Source organism: Pelecanus crispus, chromosome 6 (assembly GCF_030463565.1).
Source record: "Pelecanus crispus isolate bPelCri1 chromosome 6, bPelCri1.pri, whole genome shotgun sequence".
Taxonomy (NCBI): Eukaryota; Metazoa; Chordata; class Aves; order Pelecaniformes; family Pelecanidae; genus Pelecanus; species Pelecanus crispus.
In genome coordinates, this window is record NC_134648.1 from 3,447,325 (window position 1) to 3,466,824 (window position 19,500).

Here is a 19,500-nt window from a genome sequence, read left to right on the forward strand (position 1 = left end):
TTTTTCTTTTCTCCACAATCCCCCATATGCAGGCTTTTGCATTCCTTCAACCTGAAAAAATAGGAAAAAAAAAATTGCAATATTGGTACTGTCTTCAAACCAATGAGGAAACTATTTTTTCAAAGCAGTAGCTTCCCCTTTTAAGATAAGTAAGCTGCCTTAACACAGTCTGAGTGTGTGTGTTGTTTTGGGTATACAGCAATCATCCTTGAGTTCATGCTGTCATAGCATTGCTGAAGGAGGTATTTCTGAAAGGTGGGTTGCATCTATTTGGACTAATATCACATCCGAACTTGTGATATCAGTGTTGTATTTTGCACTGATATCTGCTAAAGTGCTGGAATAATGGTCTCTATTACCATGTAGGATGTAAGTCTCCTGAAGAGTCAGATTTTTCATGACTCCAGTTATCTTATGCTATTCTGGGTGTCTGTATGTGATAATCCTCTTCGTTATTATTTTGTTGCAGAATGAAAATGAACGTTTGCAAACTCAACTCACCCAATTACGCAACCAACAAATGCGAGATGCGGAAAAACATCAAATTCTGATCTCTGGCTTGAATGAGCAGCTTAAAGGGTAAAATAAAGGTTCTTTACAACTCCATACAGGATTAGCTTTCTTTGCTTTAAGCTTAAACTTCTAATGAGAAGTGTAATCTCTTAAAAACACTTGAAAAAGAGACTTGATTCCTGCTTCTGTTTGCAGTAATGTTATTTTTGTACTTGGAAATTTAAATGGAAAGTGTAAAAATAATTATTCTTTTAGGAACATAGCTTGGGGCTAATAAGTTTAGAAAGCTTAAATCAAACTTTGTTTTCAAATACCTAAATACGTATCTTCTTCTTAGATTAAGTGACAGAAATAGCTTCCTTGAAACTTCACTTGGAGAAAAAGAACAAAAACTGTTGACCACAACAGAAAAACTAGAACAAATTGAAACTTTGAGGAAACTGCTTCAAGAAAAGGACCTTCTGAACAAAGAGCTTGGTGAAAAGTTTGTGCATACTGAGCAAAAAGTAAGTTAAAGTTATTGTTAAATAGTATTTAATTTATTAGAACTGGCAAGCATTAGCCATAACTTTCTATTTGTGTCCCAGCAGCAATATTGCGGTTTTCCATATCTGAAGGTTTTTGCTCTGTTTCTTTACAGTTTGTTCACTTCATGTAACTGCTTTGCTTTAAGTTGGGTTTAAGAATTTCTTAGACCCAACACACAGCTTTGCATGAAAGTGTTCATGTTTTATTGGGGTGATAAGTTATCCTCATTCATTAATTTCAAAGTATAAACTCCACTGTTACTGTAAACTCAATATTATAACTCTAACATCACAATTTTAATATAATTCTATATATTTCTATCACATTGACTTTTATTTTTAATACTAAGCTGAATGAAGCCTTAAAGAAATGCAGTGTTTATGAAGTGGAGAACACTGAGCAGAAAACAGTCATCGGTGATCTAACAGAAAAAGTTGCTACACTGAAGGAAAAGGTAACTCATTAAAATAAAGTAAGAGAAGAAATTTTATGTTCTTTTGACATGGCCCATTTTAATATCAGCAAAATAACAGCATTAGATGCTAAAAATTTCATACACTAAACTTTCTGTATGCTAAAACAATCTGAAGAATAACATGGTTATCTTGTGATTATACAGTTGGGTACAGGTTGATTACTCTAGGTACTCATTCTACATGTGGAGTGTAACTTCCATTCTCCCTTTAACATATGTTTGAAGTATTCTTGTAATGTTGTTTTCTTGATGTTTAGACTTTGAAACAAGATGGCGTGGTAGAGTCGATGCAGCTGGATCTGGACCAGACAAATGAAGAGCTTGACAAATTGAATACAAGCCATTTAGAGGAAAGATCTCAGCTTATTCAAGATCTCCAGAAACGTGAAAGAGAAATTGATAATCTTAAAGAAGCACTGGCAGAAAAAGACAGGGAGATGTCTGTCCTGTCTTTGAATATGACAGAATATTCTGAACAGGTTATCATCCTGAAGCGTCAAGTGCAACACAAAGAGGAAGAAATACGAGGGATGGAAGAGGCTTTATCAAAGGCTGAAAGGGAAACTCATTTACTGAAAGAAGTACAAACAGCTGATGTAAAAGATGCAAGCATGAAGATATCTGTCCTTTCTGAGCAAAGTAATACAATGAGACTAGAGCTAGAAAGAGTTAGAGTTGAGAATGAAGCTAAAACCAAAGAAAATGAGGAATTAATAAGACAAAGCAGTGAGAACAGCATTACAATTAAGGATCTCCGTTCTGAAATCAAAGCCAACAATGTTGCATACCGTAACAAACTTGCAGAGTGTGAGTCACAAATTACTTTGCTGAAAGAACAAATTAGTAAATCATCTGAAAAGCTACAAGAAACCGAGGATAAACAAAGAAAAGAAACAGAATATTTGAAATCTCAGCTTGAGGAAAACAATACTCTAAAGGAAAAATGGAACAATTTACTTGAAGAGAAAGAGAGTAAAGCACAGACACTTGAAAATGAGTTAAAATCAATTAAAGATTCATACAACAACCTGGTTTTGGAAAATGCTAAAAAAGATGAAGAGTTGGCTGAGTTATCTAGGAAGCTTATAGAACATACTGAACATCAGGAAACAATTAAAAAAGAATTACAAGAGAAACAAGAGGTCATTATTTCATTAGAGCAGAAGCTTGGGGTTTTGGAGCAGCAAAATGAGGAGACTAAACTTAAATTAACTGGAGATCTGAAAGCCAAAGAGACGTGTTGCAAAGAACTTAATAACCAATTAAATGAAATACAGAAACAAATTACCAAGATGGAAACAGAGACACGGGAGAAATCTTCAGCTAATAAGCAATTGCAGGCAGATCTTGAAGGGAAAGAAGAAAAACTGGCAGAGCAAATAAAAGCAAATGAATATCTGAAAAAAAGTATAGATGTGGTAGAAAAAGAGAAGGAACAGCTGATCAGTGAAAATGAGAATTTGTCCAAACTCCTGGATGTAAAAGAGTGTGAATTGTTAAAGAAAATCCAGGCTGTGGCAGAAATAGAGAGTAAGTTATCTGTTAGCACTGCTGAGTACGAAAAAACTCTTTCAGTACTAAATTGTGATAAAAACACTCTGGCAAAAGAGGTTGAACAACTTTCAATACTTGCCGAGCAGAAAGAAAATTCAGTTGCAGAACAGCTGCAGGAGAAAACAAAGGAATGTAATGTGCTAGCTGATCAGTTGTTCAAAAGCAAGGAACAGACACAACAGTTGCACGAACAAATGCAATCACTTCTCATTCAGCTGAGGGATACTAGAGACAAAGAAATAAAGAAAGAAGAAATGTTAAATAATAAGTTATCTGAATGCAGTAGCTTAATCCAAGAACTCAGCCATAGTAAGGAGAAGAATTTACTACTGCAGGAACAAATTCAAAGCGTAACTTTGGATCTTGAAGCTACAAACAGGTGTCTAGATGAGAAAATCCTTCAAAATGATTCGTTGTGTAAGGCAATGGAAGAGAGTAAGTTTTGTTTTGTAGAGTTGCAGGATGAAATTAAAAATCTTAAAGATGAAAAAACAAAGCTATCTCATTTGGTAGAGGAGAGAGACCTGACTGTAAAAAGTCAGCGTTCAGAACTTGAGAAGTTTCATAGGCAAGTTTCTGACAAAATGGAAGAAAGTACAGTGTTAAGTAATCAGCTACAGCTATTAAGCAAAGAAGTGGATGTGCTTAAGCATGAAAAGGAGGACTTTTCAAACTTACTGAGCGAGAAGTTACGTGAATATGAAGTTCTTCAGTTACAGTTGGTACAGCAGCAGTCTGAAACTACTTCAGCAAGGCAACAAGCACATACAGCAGCTCTAGAAAATGAAAAATTGAAATTAGACATTGAAACAGTTAATGTTACAGTAATGAAAAAGTCAGACGAAGTAGCTGCTTTAACTTCACACTTGTCCCAACAAAGTCATAATATTTTAGCTCTAAAGGACCAAATTGATGGCCTCTTGATTGAAAAAGAAAACTTAAAAATTGTCTTGGCAGAAAAAGAAACTCTCCTTTCTGAAAAGGAGGCTTTGATTCAGCAAATGAAAGATAGTAAAGTGGCAGGAGAAGGGCAATATATGCAAATCATTTCAGATCTGCAAAAGCAAATACAAGCTCTAGGTTTTGAAACCAGCCAGCTTAGACACACAATGCAGGAAAAAGAAAATGAAGTTAAGAGGCAAGCCCAAGAATTAAAGTTATTAAAAGATAAATCTGAAGAGTCTGATGTACTTAGGGTTCAACTGTCTGAGAATATGGAGGTTATTTCTGACCTTCAGTATCAGCTTAGAAATGTGACAGAAAAATCATCCCAGTTGAATGATTCAATTATACAGAAGGATGAATCTTTAAAACAAAAGTTAGGTGAATACATCACTTTAAAAGCACAGCTTTCTGAGGTACAGGAATCTTCTGTTTTGCAGCAGAAACAGTTGGAGCTTTCAGTCTCTGAAGCAGAAAAACTAAAAGTGCTTGTTTCGGAAAAAGAATTAACCATCAACAATATTTCATTATCTAGTGAAAAATTAAAGATGCAACTTCAAGAGAAAGAGAAAGAATGTGAGGTCTTAAAGAAACAGGTGGTAGAGCTGGAGGAAGTGAAGGTGAATTTACAAAAAGAAATACAACACCAGAAGAATGTAATAATTGAGATGGACCAGTGCTTATCAGAAAAGGAGTCATGTCTTACAGAAAATAAAAGTCTCCTCAAAACTCTGAAGGAGAAAGCAAGGAAAGATGAAGAGAAGACAAATTTAATTTCTCAGCTCAAAAGTCAGGTACAGGAACTAACACAAGAACTACAGAAATCTAAAGAACTAGTCCATGAGAGAGAAAATGCCTTTTTATCTCTTCAGGAGAAAATTGAAGCACAGTCTGAACAAAGAACTGAGTTGAATGCAGCTCTTGGGAAAAAAGAAGAAGTTATTGCTGAACTGCTTAATTCTTTAAAGGAGAAAGATACCAGTGTACAGTTGGCAGATAGCAATGTTAATGCTCTTTCTAGTGAGATTGAGGTTCTCAGAGAAAAATTAGAGAAAAGTGATACAGCCATGAAAAACCTTACTAAGGAATTTCAGGAAAAGAACGAGAAGCTTGGTATTAATCAGAAGGAAATTGATTCTTTGACAATTCAACTTGACTCTCTTAAAAACGAACACCAAAAAGCACTAGACCAAATAAGTACAAGGGAAGAAGAACTACAGCAAAAAGAATTGGCTGTGGAGTCTCTGCGTGTGAAGTGCACTGAACAGGCAGATAACATAGCATGTTTGAAGTTAGAGTTGAGCAATGTAAATTCCAAATCATCTCAAGACTGCCATGACAGTGCGCTTTTAATAGGTAGTCTGCGGTACCAGATAGAGTCTTTAGAGAAAGAAAAAAATCAGTTGCAAGATGATGCTGATAAACTGATGGCTGAAAACACACAACTTAGTACATCTCAAAATCATTTGCAAAAGAAATTGGAAGAGCTCCAAGAAGTCAATGAAAAACTAGAAACCAGTGAGAATTATTCAAGAATGCAGTTAGATGCTGTCAAACTGCAGATGAAGACTGAAAAAGAGAAGTTACAGATGCAGGTTAGTGTGAAGGGTGAAGAGCTTTCTAAATTAGAACTTAAATTTGAAACTCTAGAACGAAATCTACTTGAGTCAGAAAACAAATGGGTGACAGAACTTGATAGGGCAACTTTACAAAATAATAATCTTACTGAGCAATTGAGCAGTTTAGAAAGTGAAATGAAATCAAAGGATAGCAAAATCCAGTCTTTGCAGCAAGAGCTGGATCTTATAAAAGAGGAATTAACTCAAAGCTTATCTCCATTACTTAGTAGTAGGCTTTTATGTAAAGAAAAGAAGGCACAGACTTCAGATTCTGATCTGCAGCTAACTGATAGTAAAATTCAGTTGGAAAAATTCTCCACTCTGATAACCACTATTTTGAGCAAAGAAACAGAAGGAGAACAGTTGCAACAGATGCTTTTAGAAAAACAGAAAGAAATAGACACCATGAAAGATGAATTAAAAAGTATGCAGTCACTTGAGAAGGAGAAGGAGTTGCTGCAGAATGATATTGAAAAGATGAAGGGCAAGTACAAATCTGAAATTGAGTGTTTGTCAGAAGAAATGGTCACAGTCAAGGAAACATTATGCAAACAACAGTCTCTCTTGCAAGAAAGGGAAGAGTCTTTTGCAGAAATAAATAAGCAGGTTGAATTTCTTCAAGACAAGATAAATAAATCAGAAGTAATAGTAAGAACCAGTCAAGAAAAACTGCACGTTGAAGGTAAGAAAGTAGCAAGTCTCCTTGAAGAAATGGGAAAAAAAGATCAACTCATTGAGAACTTAACTTCCCAGGTAAATCAGCAGAAGAATTTAATTTCTGGTCTAAGCCAGCAGCTGAAAGAGAAGGACTGTTCTGTTACCCAGATCATGGAATCATTGTCTAATGAAATGCTGAATTTTTCTGAAGAGAGAAATACATTAAATAGCAAACTGCAAGACCTTGAAGCTGTTCATAATAGTTCTGTAGGAGAGCTAAACAGAGTATTGCAGGAACTTGAGGACTGTAGGAAAGAACTGGAACATAGTCAGGTTACGTTAAGCAGTAGAGAAGCTGTGTTTAAAGATTTAATGAATGAAAAAGAGGAGATGCAGTTTAAGCTTGAGAAAATGGGCAAGGAAAAAGAGAATCTGAAAAAGAAACTTCAAGCGGCATTGATAATAAGAAGAGATCTAATGCAAAAAGTTGGAAAACTAGAAAAGAGTGGACAGGAAGAAATAGAAAAAGAGCAAAAAAAAGCAGAGGAGCTATTGAAGAAAGTTAATGAGTTAACAGACAAGCTGAAACTAGTTGAAGAGGAAAATAAAGATTTTGAGTCTCATCTTGGAACTTTGAAGCAACAACTCTTAGAAAAAGATGCCAAAATAGGTGACTTGACTGAAATTTTGTCTTCAAAAGCTGCTTATTTAGAGGAACTTCAGCACAGTATTGCAGAACTAAATGATGTCATCGCTGAAAAACAAAATACATGTGAGCAGACCCTAAAATCTTTAGAGGAAAAGGACTGCATGGTTGCTCATATGCAATCTATGCTTGATGAAAAAGCAAGTGCATATGAAGAGGAACGTTCTCAGCTGCTCTTAGCTCTTGAAAAGGTGAAGTCTGAAGTTAAAAAGAAGGAAGAATCGTTGAAAAATTCCAGTTCAGAAGAGCCTGTTTTAGGTGCTGGGGACACGAAGAAGTGTCTGGACCCCAACAATGACATTAAAGTCGTGAATCAATTAAGAAAAGAAAAAGAAGCCTTACAGAGGGAGCTTTTGGTCAGGAAAGAAGATATGAAAAAAATTCAAAAAGAAAGGGAAGAGCACACTAAGCTTGCAGCAGATTTTGATGAACAAAAAATCCACCTTGAGCAACTCAAACAAGAACATAAAGCACTCTGGGAAGTTCTTCAAACAAAATGCAAAGAACTTGACTTTAATCAGTTAGAAGAGTACCCTCTAGGGAAAGAGCTGGCTTCACCTAAGGCAGTGCTGGGAGAAGAAGCAGCTGACCTAAGGAATTTGGAATCAGACAAACCAAGATTCAAGATTCAGTTTGCATCCTTAAAAGAGTCAGAAAACATTGCTTCAGTGGCAAGTAAAGACGCTGAGTTGAAAGAACTAAGAAGTAATTATGCAAAACTTCAGGAAGAAACAGAAATGTTAAAGACAGAGTTGAGAAAAACATCAGTTGAATTTGGTGATGAAAGAGAAGAAACAGTCAACTTAAACTCTTTGAGACAGCAGGAGGAGTACCAGCAGCAAAGTGACGGCAGCTTGTTGGAGGACATAAAGCAGCTACGGAAAAAGCTGAAAGCATACGAGGCTGAAGCTACAGACATTAAGACAGCGCTTGAATATGTGAATAATGAGAAAGAAGCACTTATTAAAAAAAGTGAAGAGGATTACAAGATGAGCCAGGAGAAACTGCAGAGATTGAGAATTGAAGCTAAGAAAGAGGTTGCAGAAAAGGATGAGGAAATAGAAGCATTGCGTTGTTCACTTACAGATTTCAAAGATAAACTTGATCGGGAAAAGGAATTATTAAACAAAGCTATAAAGGAGAGCCAAGAAGAAGCCCACCATTACAGAACAGCATTTGAAGAAATGAAGAGTGAAAAAGAGAAACTTCTCAGTTGTTTAGAAAAGTCCAATTCGGAGCTAATGAATATGAAAAAGGAGGTAAAACATTTCAGTGAAGAAAAGAAAAAACTTCTGACAGAGCTCTGTATGCTACATGAGAAGGCTGAGATGAGTAGACCTGTGGTGTCATGCAAAGAGCTTAAGGAAGTAAATGATACTGAAAAAGAATTGGGAGAGTTTTGTTCGGAAAGTAGTTCCTTTCAAGGAAAGTTAAAAGGTAAAGGCACCTGTTTTCAACTGTCAGAGACTGATTACTCAGGGAAGACTAAACTGAGGGAAGCAACAGAATGTCAACTCCAGAAACAAATGATTGAAGAGCCGCTGGCAAAAACTGCAAATGTAAATGATTCTAAGCCCCAAGAGCAAAGAACTATAGCAGAAGAGAAGTCCAGAGAGCGCCTTCAAAGAAAATTACAGGCGGCTTTAATATCACGTAAAGAAGCCCTGAGAGAAAATAAGTGTCTAAAAGACCAGATTGATAAGCTGATGTTGGAAAGAGAAGAACTGGTGAACAAGACAGGTATGCTTGAACACCTGTTAGAGCTTGGTAGAGAAAACCAAAGTTCAAGTACTGTTTCTCCATTGTCTGAAGAGGAGAGCCTTGTTTCTGAAAATGCTAGACTGTTGACTGAAAATGAAAACCTCACTGCGGCATGTGAAAGTCTTAAATCCACCATGGAGACTATAGTTCAGGAAAAAGAGGCCTTTTCTTTCCAACTAAATACCTTAAAAGATTCTCAGACAGTTGAATTAACAGGATGGAAGGCTAAACATAGTGAGTTAAAGCAGGAGTATGAATCACTTCTTCAGGCGTATGAGAATATCAGTAGTAAAATAGCAGATATGAGGCAAGTTATTGATATCAGTAGAAAAGAGAAGCAAGAGGCTATTCAGAGACTCAGGAAAGGACAATCTGAGAAGGAGGCTCTTGAGAAGCATTTACAAAACCTGATTGATGAAAATGAGGTTATTAAGAATCAACTGAAACAACTCAGTGAATCCAAGAAAATGGAAGTTGACGAATTACAAAGTAAAGCAGAAGGGCAGATACGTGAGCAAGAGGCAAGGATGCAAGAACACCAGGATCGTCTCCGTGAACTCACTGAACAGAATCATCAGCTAATGGAGGAAAATGAGCAGCTGAAACAAACTTCTGAAAATTTAAAGCAGGCTTTAGAGAAAATTCAGAATGAAAATGATATCCTTCATAACAACATCACTGTAACTAAAGCAGCTTTGGGAGAGCTCCAAGTTCAAATGGAAGTGTACCAAAATGATATGCAATCTAAAATCAGTGAGGCATTATATGAGAATGAATCGTTGTTAAAGGACGTTAATGTGTTAAAGGATAAACTCTCTGAAAAAGAACAAGATGTGCTTGTCCTAGAACAAGAAAGAAAACTAATTTCAGAAAAAGCAAAAGAAACTGAAAAATCTTTGGACCATAAAAATAATTGTCTAACAAAGCTGGACACGGAATGTAAAAGTCTTGCACAAGAAATTGTTAGTCTAAATGAAAAAGTTAAGATTTTAGAGGATGATAAATGTCTGTTACAGGAAGAATTAGAAAATGTACAAGAAAGTTCTTATAAAGTAAAGAATGAGAGAGAGTTTCTTGAGACAGAATTGCTTAATCATGTTCAAAAAGTTGATCATCTTACTGATAGAATGAAATCAGCACAGGTACAGAATAACTTGCTGTTACAGCAACTGGAAGAATTAAAGGCAGAAAAATGTAACGTGATTAGAGAAAAAGAAGAACAGCAGTTACATCTTGTAAAAATGTTTGAGGAGAAGGTGAAAAGTGCTCAGAGGGATAATAATGGAAGTAAAAACAAAACGAAAGAATTGCAAGAACTCTTAAAGGAGAAACAGCAGGAGATCAACCATTTGCAAAAGGATTCTATAAAGTTCCAGGAGCTGATCCTGGATTTGGAAAGATCTGTGAAACTGTCACAGTCAAAAAGTGAAAAATTTGAAAAGGACCTAAGTAATATGTCAGAAAAGCTTGCGAAGTCAAATGAAGAAATCTATCATCTCAAGGGAAAGCTTGCTTCACAGATGAACTTGTTGGATCAGTCAAAGAATGAAGTGGACAGGCTTATAGATGAGAATCTAAATTGGAGAAAAGAACTTCAGAAGAAAGAAGACGAACTACAAATTCAAAAGAGAGAACATGAGAAAGAATTGGAATTTAATCGTCAACAATTAAAATTGGTTCACAAAAGAGAATTTTTGAACCTAGAGGAAAGACACGGTGCCCTTGAGAGAGAAAAAGATAGGGCAGTTAGTGAGATTCATGGTTTGCAAGAGGAGGTTAGCATTAAGGACTCTGAAAACAAGAAACTTCAAGCAGATTTGAATGCAGCCTTGGCACGATTAGCTGCTTTTACAAAGTGTATGTCCTCTCTTCAGGATGACCGGGACAGGGTAATCACTGAAATGAAAACCTGGGAAATGCAGTTCAAAGAGGCCATCCAAAATAAAGAGAAACAGATAGAAGACAGTAATAAAAGAATAATGTCTCTACAAGATGAATTGAAAGACAAAATTACTCAGATTCAAGAATTGAATATCAAATATTCTGTGGTGGAGGAGACAAAGGACGAACTGTATTTGAGGCAAAAATCTGTTGATATACAACGTTATGAAGAGCTCTGCAGAATAAAGGAAGAAAATACAGCTTTTTTTAACAGGCAGCAGGAATTGGAGAGTGTTCTTCAGTCCAAAGAAGCAGCTTTGCAAGCACTCCTTAAAGAAAATAATTCTCTTAATCATCTCATAGAGAATAGTAAAAGTGCAGGAAGAGAGATAAAAGCTCTGGAAAGTAATTTTACAAGACAGGAACAAGAATTGCAACAGCTTCTAGCTGAGAAGGAAAAAATTAATGCTGAATTGCAAAAGCAGATCACCATTTCTGAGCAAATGAAGATCATGCTAAATAATAAAGACAAAGAAATTTCTTTACTCATTTCTTCAAAAGGTGATGAAATTTCTGACTATCTGATTCAGGTACAGACTCAACACACAAAACAAATCAAAGAGTATGAACTTCAGTTAAGGTCTTTGCAGACAGAAAGACAACACTCTGAGGAGTCCTGTCAGAGGATGGAAAATGAATTGAGAAATCTCCAGATGAAAGCAGACAAAGCAGGTCAAGATAAGGCTGCAATTGCCAGTGAAATAGATGCCTTTAAAAAATCAATGTCATCTCTTCAGAATGATCGGGATGATCTTTTTTCTAAATACAAAGAGCTAGAACATCTTCACCAGGATGTCTTAAATCAGCGGGACAGTCTTATAGTTGGCAATGCAAGCGAGAATAATGCTTTGAAACAAGAAATAAGGATACTTCTCAATCAGATAGATGATCTTCATTCTGAAAATGCAATGCTAAGTGCACAGCTGATAAAGTATAGGGAAGATCTTAACCAAGTTTTATCTCTGAAAGACCATCAGCTGAAAGACTTACTTAAGCAGAAATTGGATTGTATTAAAAGCCTTGAGCAAGAAAAATATGATCTTCAAAAACAAATAAAAGAAATACAGCTTTCCAGTGAACTGCAAAAGGATGCTGCTGTATCATTGGGACTTGAAAATAAAAAGTTATTGTCTAAAGTAAATGATTTAGAATCTTTAATTGCATCATTAAACAAACAGAAGCTGGTTTCTGAGTCTGGAGAGAAACTGCTAACTAGTGATAATGTTCAGAAAAAAGAGTGTGTATCAAATGGCCAGTATGGAGAAAACCTTCAGAAGAAGGTTCAAGAACTCCAGAAATCAAGAGGCAGAAATACTAAGGATGCAGATGAGGAATACAGTAAGACTCTTTTGACACTTGAACGTGGAGATGAACCCGATGCATTTGCAGAGATGATATTCCAAGTTCAGTCTCAAAATAGTGAGCTGAGGTCCCAAAATGAGGCCTTTGGGAAAGCAATGACTGCTCTGCAAAATGATAGAGATAGGATAATAGAGGAGTTAAAGGTGCTTCAGAGCAAATACACATCTGAACTCAAGACTGAAAAAAAGAAAGGAGATGAACTTGAAGCTGAATTGGATGGCTTTAAATTACATCTTATCAGTACACTCAAAGAAAATGCTCTTCTGAATCGGGCTATTCTTGATGCTGCAGATAAGGTTACACTTGATCAGATTGCTAATGAAATTGAAAATCTCTGTAGGACATTAGTCAGTCGAGAGATGGAGGTTAGCAGGCTCTCATCTGAGTGTGGGAGTTATGTTCACCAGATTGAAGCGTTTTCCAAGGCTATGGCCAGTCTTCAGGATGACCGAGACAAATTACTGCAGGAACTCAGCAATCAGAAGGTAACTTCTGAAACAAACCAGGGCACAGCTTCATTTCCCATTGGTTGCAACAGCATCAATGAGATAATTTCTTTTAAAAGTAATTTGGATGTGTCTCAGAACAATAGGGAAAGACTGGTAAGTTTTAATTAGCTGCATCACTTGTAATTTTTTTTGTTTATGCAGGGAATGCTTAGAGACATGGATTCTGAAGTTTAACTTCGTAAATTATGTGAGGGCTAAGAAAATGTGTGACTAGAGAGGGCATGCTTACAATTTGGGGAGTTTAGGTAATTATCCTGTTAAACAGGAGCAAGCGGGGAAAAAACATACTGTATCCTATAATTAGAATCCTAGCACTAATAAAACTTCAACCGTATAGTTTTCATTCCAGTTCACTAATCATGCTTATTAAACGTAGGCTAAAGAAGGAGCCAGCCTTGCAACTGTTGAAATATCAAAACTGAAGACCAAGGTTGATGATTTGGAGAAGGCATTGCATCAGACAAAAGCCTTCCAAGCAGAAGCTGAGAGAGAGATTGCATCATACCAGAATGAGCTTGCTGGATTAAGGTATAGGTGTTAAAATTAACAAAGAGTGCATGTGGCTCTTGTTCAGAATTCTTCAGTGACTTCACAACCTGACATAAAACTGACACAAAACCAAAATTATGTGTGGTTTAGCAGGAAGTAAGATAAGAATATTTCTGTAATGTGCGAAATCAGCTTCCACAGAGTTGTCTTTGGTGGTGGTTATCCTTCTATCTTTCTGTAATGGTCTTTTTGTTTATGTAAAGTTTCAGGCAGTCTTAATTTAATGTTTTCTGTTCTATTGGTGACTTGGATGTATGGAACTACAGTTTAAGAATCTTATTTCAATGCTTGGTATTATATTCTCTTACTAGAATAACAATCGATATGGCTGGACATTTCCACCCTCCAAATCTCTCTCTCTCTCTCTCTCTCTCTCTCTCTCAAAGATGTCTGAGGTGTTGCATATTTGGCCCAACTACATATTGAAAATTAACTTCATTTCACAGTTGAGCATTATTTTTGTAGATTCAAGAGTCCACTTCAGCACTGTTCACAGCTTGCGTCACCTGTAACAAATGAATAATGTGACACCTTGGGCCTAAATTGATGAATGCCTCATGAGGTCAACTTCAAAGAAGGCAGTAGGCATTTTTAAGTGGCACTCAGTGGAGGCAGATCAAGGTTTGGTCATCTTAGACTGCTGTTCTCATTCAAGCTTTTAAAATTGTGCAGATGAGTGAAGTGCGAAAGCATGCGATAATCGGTTCAGTGAGGATAATTTTGTTTGAATTTGAGGCCAGTAGGCAGTATCCTAGTGCCTTACTTGCATTTTATTGTCCGTAGTGCAATTTCTAGATTTCTAATTAATGTCTGTGTAAGATAATGTCTGGTTTATTTTCGAAGCTTTTGGGGGAAGGGGATGTAGATCAAAAGGCCAGCCCCACATTTATCTCTGCAAATGTGAGCAAGTTAGCATGAAATACTCAAACCTCATTCTAACTTGCAGACTTAACCAGTGAACAACACGAATAGTCTTTTTGCATTTTTTCCCCCAAACTTTAAAAACATATGTTAAATTGAATTCAAAAGGATTTAAATGACTTTTATGCCCTTTGTGATAATGCCTGTGTATGACAGCAGTTGTTGGAGATGTGGCATGTTTGTTTATTTCAGTCTTCTGAGTCTAGGGTGTTCCTTTTCAAACTAGTGTACTTGCAACAGGGTAGACTGGCTATCTTGAGCAGCATTCTACACAACTGCAACCTAGAGCTGCTTTGCTGCGGAACCTTGGTTTTTAGGTAGTTGAAGTATGTGCTGCGTTAACAGATGTTAATATCTTTACAGCCAAATAACTTCTTTCATCTCCAAGCCAACGAAGCGAATGTGATGTTACCACTTTCCAGGCTTTATTTTCTGACTTCTTTTTTTTCTTTTTAGCAGATGTCTTTAAACTGAAGTATGTATTGAGAACATTCATATAGTCCTCCATATTTGCATATAACTGTTCAAAAAATACCATTATTTATTTCAGAAGTAACAGTGAGTACAGCTTTATCCTTTTCATTCACTAGTGTGTAGCATATTATCATTTAACGTCTAGTCTAATATTTTATATTCAGAATGGAAAACAACCTCCTCCTCTCAGAGTCCCAGGCACTGCGAAATCAATGTCAGATCACAGTTGCTGAGAAAGACCGACAGATTGCAGAGCTACAGAAGCTGCAACAAGACATGATTGTTAAGAAATCAGTCTCCGCTGGCAGCAATTACCCAGACAAGGTAAACAAATGCAATGTAGCAGGAGGCACGAATCTCTACTTCCATCAGTTCATTGTATTAAATTTGCAGCCTTGCTTCCCGCATGAGAACTATAAAGCATATGATAGTGAAGTATGGAAGGCTGATGAGTGCATGACCTGTATGTCAGTGTTGCCTGGGGTCAAATGAGCAAGTTACAACTATTTCAAGCAAATTTGTTGCAATTATTAAAAACACTTTTTAATGGAGTCTGATACATTGATCAACTTCTTTTAAACAAAGAAAAATAATGAGTTTCTCATATATTGATAAAAACCTGCTGGTGTGGTGTATTTTAGTGGTTAAAGACATGGAAAGCACCTTCATAAAGAAATGAAATGGTTGTGAAGCAAAAGGTGAAGGTCATGAACCAATAATGGTTACTGGTTGTTAGTCAAAGAGGAGTAACAGTTTGCTGTGGTTATTTTGTAAGGTAATGGTGTTTGCTTGTTGTTGAGTTGGTAATGTTAGTAGATTACGTAAGTAATCTTGTAAGGTACTATTGTATATTAGTTAAATCCAGAATATAATATGAAGAAGTTTAAACATGGTTCAGCAGCAGACTGGGTGTTGATAAATAGAGACACATACTGGAAAGGGAAGAAAGAACTAATGCAATTTACAGGTTTCTCAATCAATTCTTTCAAATCAGGAAGAGGATAGGGATCTTTCAGGCAACTCCAGGAGGAATTCTTCTCATGTAGTACCTGTTATGTCCGTAAGTGGGAATATAATTCTGGCTTCTTGTGCCAGTTTCATATCTATCATGAGTCTCTTACTGTTCACACTATTATAACACCAGCGTCGTTACTTGTTCCTATAGCACACTTGTTCAAAAGAAAATAGGATGCTGTACTGTTAACGTGTACGATGCCAGCAATGTCTTGTCACTGAGTCCTTGCGTGCTGATTGACTTAATCACCTGCCAGACAGCCGGTTCTACAGCTGTGTTCTACCTATTTCTTTTTCTCTCAATAGGTAATATCAAGTTGGACCTGTCTCCCCCAGTTCAGTGATTATTACACTAAGTATAGAAGCATCTTAATTTTTGAGACAGGAACCTTCTTTTAAAATCCAGTTTTAGAATTGGCTGGCTGATGCAAATATTATTGAGGGAACAGATATATGCAAGTCATCTTGTTTGTCTGTCTTATTTTTAGAAAACCAGTCTAAATCAAATCAGCTATTTGAATGTTGAAGAAATGGTAGGAAAAGTGGCACAGAAAACATAATTCTTCAGTGTAAATATTTTGTAGTACGCTTCACCTCAGCTTCATAGAGGTATTACAGAGTATTGCCATACAAAAAGAAGTTTCAAAGGAGGGAGGTGGAAAGCATGATACAGGAAAACTTCTAAGAAGAAGATTCAGAAAAGATTTGGATTGTTTACATTAAGAAAGAAATAAATGAGAGGAAAAAACCCCAACCTAGTAGTACTGTGGGATGTAAGTGAAATGAGAATTTACACTTTCACTTCTTGTAAACCTAGAATAGGGGACATTTGGTCAACAAATACAGAACCAGTAAAAGGATGTGCTCTTCCAGGTAATGTGAGCATTTTTTCAGATATATTGTACCTGCAACCTATTTTCAGGGGCAAGGGTTTTAAGAAGATCAAAAAAGAACTTGGTAGTTTACATTGACAGCAGTTTTCAGAATTTGTGTACTCGATGCTAAAAAATTTTAAAGCTCTAATAATGTTCGTTCATCAGAGCCTAAATCAATCTCTGATTACTGCAGGTTAGAATGGGACCTAACTGGGGGGAGAAGGGAGGGATGTGCCTAATGGAAGTGTTCTTGCCCTTCCCTGAAGCAGCTGGAGCTGGCTTCTGCCAGGAACAAAATACTAGATTTAGAAAGGCAGCAGCTGAGACCCAGTCTGGCAATTGCTGTCTACTTTTGTAGGCTATCATTACAGGTTTGAGGAAAGTGTTATTTAGAATAATACTCTTCTTTGCCTTTTCTGTGCCAAAGGAGGTAAACCATATTCCTTTTAATTTCATTAAAAACAGTGTTTTAGTTGGTCGAGTTCGTGTCTCATGCTGTTCATTTTCTGTGATTAAAATAATGAATAAAAGCTATCGAACAGTAATGTCTGTTGGATTATGGAATATTTTATGTGGTAGAAGTCTTTTATTTCATGATTTAATAGGAAAACAGATTCCATAAAGCATTAGAGATGGCACACTTCCCTCCGTTACTGGAGATTAACGTAAAAATGTTGACCTGCCAGAGATAAAGAAGGCCAAAGCTGTGAATCGGTGATAAAGTTGGGTTGTGTGGGATTTTTTTTCCAAAATAGACTTTCAGCTTTAAATTCACATTTAGAAAATAGCTGTTCTTTTACAAGTCATGAGTACCATACACAAGTCATGAATACCATACATTATTAGTTTGAAAATAATTTTTGAAAGGTGTTTTATATTCACCTGGCTTTTAGTATTTTTTCCTTTTTTTGTGTGTGCGCTTCACACTGTGCAAATTAAAAATTAAGTTGGGTTGCCTTTTCATGGTATTTTTTTTTAATTGAAGTATTTAGGTTGAAAACCCTAAGTAGAAGATTTTGTTTGTATATAAGGTCTCTTGCAAATATGGTATTAACTTGTGAGAAGAAAATGATCTTGTGAAAAGGAAATTATTATGTAGTCCATATGTATATTTAGTGTTGGAGTTGTATATTATTTAGAGAGCTCCTATACCATTTACCCTGAATATGCTGATACTTTTTAAGGTTTTGGAAACTGCCTCTCTCGCTGGAAGTGCGGACGTGCCAGAGGAAATCAAACACGTCTTAGCTGAGAAGAATCACCTTCAAAATGAACTGCAGCGCTGTCTTCAGGAGATACACCAGAAGGATCTGCATTTTCAGCAGATTAATTCAAAGGTAACTTACAACAACAGCTGTGATCCTAAATAGCTCATGTGAATCTGAGCTGGTATCAACACAGAAATATTGCTAAATTGGCGGTGTCTTGTGTAATTGAAAGTTAGAGTGCTTTAAAACGTAGATTCTTCAAAACAACCCCGTTGGCTCAGACTAGAAATTTCAAACTAAATGTCAGTATTACCTTTCTGTCAGGCTTTCCTGACTAGTTATTTGTCAGAGAGAGGTTTATTTGCATCTGCATTCTGAAGAGATAGATGGGGCACTGCTGAACTTCTACTCAAAGTAAAATATTTTTCATTATAGACAGAAACAGATGTCTGTCTGAGCTGGAACAAGATTTTAGCTATCTCATACCAAATTTTAAATACCTCAGAAATGTTTCATTACAATTTCTTGATGAACCTTTTCGTGGCTGTTAAGACAGTAAGTGTGTGTGTGTCCCCACATGCACATGTGTGTTTATGTTCAGTTTTGTTCCCAAAAGTTTGTAAACGGAAATTCCCTTAATGCTTATCTCTCTCTGTGTGGCCTCATGTTGGAAGCAAATGAGGTTTCTGTTACCTTTCATCTGTCATTGTGTCTCTCTTCACTCCTTCACCCAAACGTTTTATAAACCTAGTAAGAGTTTTAACCAACCTTTGAAACGGGTGTAAAAATCTCAAGCTCCTGCAAGTGAAGATGAGTGTTTGGGTAACAGGTGGAGACCCCAATTATAGTCTGTTTTTTGAAAAAATGAAAACTCAACTGCTGTGCATTCCTGGACTGCCTGATGAACATGTTTATATTACCGGGTTTATTTGGCTATATGCATTGTCCTGAAGTAGCAACTACGTATACTGTCTTTTGTCAGGTGGTGATACCATAGCAAACATGGGGAGGAAGGCATTGGGGCTTAAAGCCCTGATTTTCTGGTTTGGGCATATTGATGACAGGGGAGATAAATCCTCAGGTTTCATTACTTCCACTGCTCATAAAAAACAAGTTAAATCTCTCCAAATGGTGAGCTTGCCAAAAAGTTGATGCAATTTTGAAACTAGTATTTGGTTGTTTTCAACAGGAGGTCTCAATCTGTAGTAATTTCCTGGAGGAGATAATTCCTAATTTTTATTTATTTAAATGTTAATTTCTTTCAGGTTGTGCAGTCAGCAGAAGAGAATGCCGTCTTGTCTGCCCAGTTGAAGACTCTTTCGCAGACTCTAAGGGATAACCAGCTTCGTTACACGGACTTGCAAAATCGTTATTTAAGACTGGAGAGGGAATATCAGACCATGCAAGTGACATCTTTCCAAGGCACTGTTCAGGTAAACAAATATATGGAAATGTTTTTAGGTTGGTGTCCTGGTTTCGGCTGGGATAGAGTTCATTTTCTTCCTAGCAGCAGGCACAGTGCTGTGGTTTGGATTTAGGAGGAGAAGAATGTTGATAACATGCTGATGTTTTTAGTTGTTGCTGAGTACTGCTTATGCTAGTCAAGGACTTTTTCAGCTTCCCATGCTCTGCCAGGGGCACAAGAAACTGGGAGGGGGCACAGCCAGAATAGTTGATCCAAACTGACCAAAGGGCTATTCCATACCATATGACGTCATGCTCAGTATAGAAACTGGGGGGGGTTGGCCGGGGAGCAGCAATCGCTGCTCGGGAACTGGCTGGGTATCGGTCGGCAGGTGGTGAGCAATTGCATTGTGCATCACTTGCTTCGTGTATCATTATTATTATTATCATTATTATACTGTTACTATTAGCATTACTATTTTACTTTA

The 19,500-nt window shown here is 36.6% G+C and overlaps 1 protein-coding gene across 4 annotated transcripts in view; it reads left to right on the forward strand.

Moving 5' to 3' along the window:
• LOC104031827 (uncharacterized) overlaps window positions 1-19,500 on the forward strand; it is a 46,780-nt gene that overhangs the window by 22,594 nt on the left and 4,686 nt on the right. For all 4 annotated transcript variants that reach the window (XM_075713331.1, XM_075713332.1, XM_075713333.1 and 1 more), the window contains 8 exons: window positions 470-579; window positions 851-1,019; window positions 1,391-1,495; window positions 1,774-12,543; window positions 12,944-13,095; window positions 14,676-14,835; window positions 17,585-17,737; window positions 18,874-19,041. In XM_075713331.1, coding sequence (XP_075569446.1) covers window positions 470-579; window positions 851-1,019; window positions 1,391-1,495; window positions 1,774-12,543; window positions 12,944-13,095; window positions 14,676-14,835; window positions 17,585-17,737; window positions 18,874-19,041 — 11,787 coding nt within the window. The remainder of the gene's footprint in view (window positions 1-469; window positions 580-850; window positions 1,020-1,390; window positions 1,496-1,773; window positions 12,544-12,943; window positions 13,096-14,675; window positions 14,836-17,584; window positions 17,738-18,873; window positions 19,042-19,500) is intronic.